At 40.8% G+C, this 6,000-nt stretch overlaps 1 protein-coding gene across 1 annotated transcript in view; it reads right to left on the minus strand.

The window, feature by feature from the left end:
- LOC110534116 (serine/threonine-protein phosphatase 2B catalytic subunit alpha isoform) overlaps positions 1-3,768 on the minus strand; it is a 52,938-nt gene extending 49,170 nt beyond the window's left edge. The window contains exon 1 of the mRNA XM_021618794.2: positions 3,452-3,768. Within this exon, the coding sequence (XP_021474469.2) occupies positions 3,452-3,506 (55 nt within the window). The 5' untranslated portion in view covers positions 3,507-3,768. The remainder of the gene's footprint in view (positions 1-3,451) is intronic.
- Between the last annotated feature and the right edge of the window lie 2,232 nt (positions 3,769-6,000).

Below are 6,000 nucleotides of genomic sequence, written 5' to 3' on the forward strand. Positions count from 1 at the left end.
ATTTAAAAAATTGGAGACCACTTACACTTCAGTGTTGTGATGCAAAAATCCTAGAAAAATGCTTGGCGCATAGAATTAAAGTATTGTCAGATATTATTCATCCTAATCAGACAGGTTTTTTACATGGAGATAATATAAAACATATAAGACATATACTGGAAACAATAGAATACTATAAAATATATGGGACAACAGGCCTGGTTTTCATAGCTGATTTTGAAAAGGCTTTTGAAAAATACGACTGGAGTTTATATATACATTTTATATAAATTAATATATATACATTTTGGGGAATCTCTTATAAAATGGGTTAAAGTTATGTATAGTAACCCAGGTGTAAATAATGGCTACATCTCAAAGTTTTAAACTATCTAGAGGAGTAAAACAACAAAACTTTAAATGTTTCTATTTAAATTACTATACAAAATTCTTGCAACCAATAGAATGTTATATATATGGGGGATACATTCTTCCCAGCTCTGAAGAGTTTGCTGTGAGGAGGCAGAGTCATTAGATCATTTATTTTGGTGTTGTCCATATGTAGCTCGTTTTTGGTCACAGGTCCAGGAATGGCTGAAGAATTGCAACATTTTTCTAGAACTAACACTGCAGATAGCAATACTGGATGGTTTGAAAAGCCATAGTCAGTCAATCAATAATATAAGAATTATTTTAGCAAAAATGTTTATTTTTAATTTACAATCTGTAGAAGCTATGAGAATAGAAAGGTTCAGTACTTTTGTCAATCATCACAGCACAGTTGTAAAATATATGGCAAATATAAATCCAAAATGGATGGGATTGAGAGAGAGATGGGAGGGGTTGAATGGAGCTGAAGGGTGGGACTCATAACAAGATAACCAAGGTAAAACATACCCCCTACACCCCTTTAAAAAAAGAAGTTCTTGGCCCATACCTTCTCAAGTTACCTTCCCTTCCCAATTTTATTTTTTTACCTTTATTTAAATAGGCAAGTCAGTTAAGAACAAATTCTTATTTTCAATGACAGCCTAGGAACAGCCTGTTCAGGTGCAGAACGACAGATTTGTTTGTACCTTGTCAGCTCGGGGGTTTGAACTTGCAACCTCCCGGTTACTAGTCCAACGCTCTAACCACTAGGCCACCCTGCCGCCCCAAATTTGAAAGATGCTAACACGGAACCCAAACCGGCTGCGCATGTGCTCCATCGTGCATAAATGTATTTTGTCCCACACAACAAACGTGATCCCGACATGCAGGTCAAAATATCAAAACAAACTCTGAACCAATTATATTAATTTGGGGACAGGTCAAAAAGCATTAAACATTTATGGCAATTTAGCTAGTTAGCTTGCACTTGCTAGTTAATTTGTCCCATTGAGCTAGCTTGCTGTTGTTGATTTGTCCTGGGATATAAACATTGAGTTATTTTACCTGAAATGCACAAGGTCCTCTCCACCCGCCTATTAATCCACACATAAAACGGTCAACTGAATCATGTCTAGTCATCTCTCTTCCTTCCAGGCTTTTTCTTCTCTTGACTTTATATTGCGATTGGCAACTTTCATAAATTAGGTGCAATACCGCCACTGACCTCATTCGTCTTGAGGAGATGGCACGTGGGTACCTGCTTCTATAAACCAATGAGGAGGTGGGAGAGGCAGGACTTGCAGCCCGATCTGCATCACAAATAGAACTGACTTCTATTTTAGACCTTGGAAACACAGACACTCATTGGTGCCACAAATAGAACTGACTTCTATTTTAGACCATGGCAACACAGACACTCGTTGGTGCCACAAATAGAATTGACTTGTATTTTAGACCTTGGCAACACAGACGCTTTCTACATTTATTTTGCGACGTGAGCGGTGTAGTCAGCCTGTAACACCTTGGAAATCGTGATTTGTCCAAATAACCAGTGAAGACAAGCAAAACACGGGAACTAGTGCTGTTCCTTATCCTACCATCCCATTAAATCCAAACAGATTAGTTTGGTTTACAAACAGAATCTTCCACAACAGATTAGCATATGCCAGATTTTACAATGCCTGGATAGTTATTTTACTTCTAAACTAACCACATGTTATAGCAATCTGGTGCCTGGCATAACAGTCGATGACGTGACACCCAGACATTGGTTGATGCATGCAACTTCTGAGCAGGGGCACGCGACCTGTATGTGACAGTTGTCAGGGGCTTGGTGGGTCTAGCAGGCAGTGATCGTCTTGAATTTATACTTTTCACATGTTCTGCAAGAGATTAGAGTCCCCTATGAAACACGGACCACATAAGGTTCCCACCCTTACATTACGATAAACCTAAGAGTAGATGTATAGCCCTATTTTCAATCAAGTGCTATAGTATTTTTATTCTAAACAATGCATATTCAATATATCACAATGCTGCTGTCCGGGCCTGGATAGCTGCAGCACCGAACTCGGGTTTACATTAGATTAAATTGCAGACAAGTGCCATGGGGTTGGGTGTGCAATTGAGACTCGATTTGTAAATAAAATGCGTCAGAAATAAACTATTCCAATATTGGAAAGCGGCAACCCCAAGGAGGAGCCCTGACGCACCACCGTAAAATGACTAAAACTGTATTATATCCCACGGGATGGCACATTTATAATAAAAAGCCATTTAACATGAACGAGACGGGAAAGACAGTGACTTATTATTGAAGCTCAGTCGACACTATTTTACTTGTAGCATAGCTCCTATACATCATTGCAGACGACAGCACTTTTGACGCCAGAAAATGATATTGCAGAGAAAATAGGGCTATTGAAAGAAAAGGCTACAGGTCTACATTATGTTATATGTTCTATGATATGCATACTAATAGCCTACATCATAGCAGCACAGACGTTATGGCACACGTGCCAAAGAAACGTGAATTATAGGCCTAATCGAAACGAGTGCGTACTTTCAAACTCAAGATCCAAGCAAAGATAACCTATATGTTTTACTCATCCACAGTGAAAAATGCCACATACAATTCCAATATAGATTGCAACCCTCCTCATCCCCCCAGTGAGTACGTAGATCCACGTATTCACCAAGCGCCCTCTATCACAGTGCCAGCGAAATCATGCTGCATCACTGCCTCAACCGCAAAGACCTCCACCGCAACACTGCCTCATTTAGTATCTTCTTCTGCCTGTCCATGACTAAATACAATCACATTGGGACAGTGCAAAACATATTGCCGTGACACGATTAGGAAGAGTACCCCCCCCCCCGACACACACAGTCTGTAGGCTATAGCTATTAATACAGTCACTGCCTTTCACTGTTTATCAACATCACAGGTCCCGAGCAAAATAAAATTATTTATGTAGCACATCAGACATCCACATGACGCAATACCCAACCCTAAACGAGATCTTAAACCGCACACAATTAATAGCGTATAGCTCTTAATAGCCTATAAAATCATTTAAAAAAACAAAGAAAATGCACTCACTTTTTACTACCCGATCCGTGGCGTTTAAGACCATGTCAACGTTAGACATCTTCATGGGCAGTTGCGCTCTTGAGGCAAACTCGTTTTTAGTCCTCCTTGCGGAAGTGACTGTTTATTCTCGGTGTGTTTTCGCGGTTGCGAGATTTGGTTGGTGCAGTGGCATCACTTGGATACGTCCCTCAGTGTATCACTGCCTGCGCTGGGGATGACTACTGCTACCCAGTTAGGGTGGATGCTGCTGAGGAGGGTGCTGTGCTAAGCTGTCGTGTGGCGGAGGATGGAGGGAACGAATTAGGAGGGGGTGGCAGAGAGACAGAGTGGGAGAGAGAGAGCTCTGCTCAGGAGATCCTCACTGCGCGCTGCACCACCCCGACATGGCGTTGAGGGGAACTCCTACGCAAATGTTTCACGGGGCTGCCTGATGCTGCCATCAGGTGGAGGCAAAGCCGGGGATTCCCAAAAACACGCACGCGCCATGTTTTTGTATTCTATGCACTTGCTGAAAGGGGTGGGGATGTGCCCTGAGACGCATAGGTCTGTCGCCTACTGTATTTAGTATGGTTGTATCAGTGAAGGTTCCTGGGGTAAAACATTGTGCCATTGATTTTTTTGTGTGTGAGATGTTATTTCTCCAACATTTTCAAATATTCAGAGAGACCTATGGGAGAACAAGTGGCATCCATAGAGGAGATGACAAGCCCAAAATGTGTGTGTGTGACAAGAACACATTGAATACCTAACCAATCAACACAGAACATTTCCTGGAAGTGTTCACATAACCATGGCATGTGGTTGCGCAAACTGTTCTGCCTCTCAGACCAAATGTGTCTGGATGCCAAACAATCTTGGATCAGTAGGCCTGTTAGAGGAAAGTGGAAATCTTAACAGCAGAAGGTTTTCCTGCAGCCACAGGCCCATAACAGGTGGTTTGAATGAATATCCTCATTATATGAACTGCCAGAGCGCGGCGCTGTTCAGTGTCCGTGGTTCTGAAACCATCGACCTGTCAGACCGCGCTCATCGCAGCGCTGTCCGTAGTGCTGAATGTTTGGGCGCAGGTAGGGCATCTTCCCGTAGGCTCGATTCACTGCGGATTCTAAAATGTAAGTTACAAAAGACAGACAACTTGTTTTGCCACCTCAACAACACACTGTGCTGTGGTGTCACAAGCACTAGGAAGACTATTTTTTATTTATCTCAACTATCTTTTTAGCAGCCTATAGAGACCTACTTGTATATTGGGGATACGCTTTACAATAGCATTTACAATTTACATTATAGACAGGTGGTAGACATACAGTGCAGCCTATAATGTGGCCATATTGGCCATGACATTTTATTTTTGTTCTAGTAATTTCTAGAATTTGCAACTCATAAGAATCCATCTAGTGAAACAAAGTTTCATGACGTAGCTCAACCAACTTGGCTTGGATGCCTTACTCATTCCCAGTGGTGTAAAGTACTTACGTAGAAAGTACTTAAAAGCACTACTACTTTAAAGTACTACTTAAAGTACTTAAAGTACTACTTTTTTTGGGGGGGGGGGGGGGGGGGGGGGGGTCTGTACTTAACTATTTATATATTTTTCCACAACTTTTACTTTTACTTCGCTACATTCCTAAAGAGAATAATTCTCTTTTTACTGCATACATTTTCCCTGACACCCAAATGTAGCCGTTACATTTTGAATGCTTAGCAGGGCAGGAAAATTCTCAAATTCATGCACTTATCAATAGAACGAACCTGGTCATCTCCCCTAATGCTTCTGATCTGGTGGACTCACTATACACAAATGCTTCGTTTGTAAATGAGGTCTTAGGTTTCGAGTGTGCCCGTGCCTATCAGTACATTTGTTAAAAAAAACAGGAAAATTGTGCTGTGGTTTGTTAAAGATAAGGAATTTGAAATTATTTATGCTTTAACTTTTGATAGTTAAGTATATTTAAAACCAAATACTTTTACAAAGGTAGTATTTTACTGGGTGACTAACTTTTACTTGAGTAATTTCCTATTAAGGTATCTTTACTATTACTCAAGTATGACTATTGGGTACTTTTCCCACCACAGCTCATTCCCATGTAGGCCTATGGCTACAATAGAAGTCGCGGATTGGTGGGTCTTCTCTTCATCTGAATTTTGTAGGCATGACGGGCGAGGACTTTGTGATGACTGTAGAAATGTATGTGCTTGGCTAAATGTTCTATGATGTAACTCTAACTCTAACCAGTTGCATAGTACATGAACAAAATAAAACTCTGAAAACAGTGAAACAATCTCTGTAGTGCTTTTTCTTTTTGACAGCTATAAGGTTGCAGGTCCATCCCTTGCACATATGGTTCCACAGTTATTACATATGCATATAAAGTTGACCATGACACGGGTAGGCCTAATTACGGATACAAGTGGGCTATCCTATTTATACATCTAGCTAATCATTAGAAAATATAGCACAAATTAATAAAATCATGGAGTCATATGGGAGGAACCAGTGGATTTGTGTAGCCTAAAGACTCAGAAATGATGTCAGTTGCATAGCTCTAACCTGTCCC

This window comes from Oncorhynchus mykiss, chromosome 10, assembly GCF_013265735.2.
Source record: "Oncorhynchus mykiss isolate Arlee chromosome 10, USDA_OmykA_1.1, whole genome shotgun sequence".
NCBI lineage: Eukaryota > Metazoa > Chordata > Actinopteri > Salmoniformes > Salmonidae > Oncorhynchus > Oncorhynchus mykiss.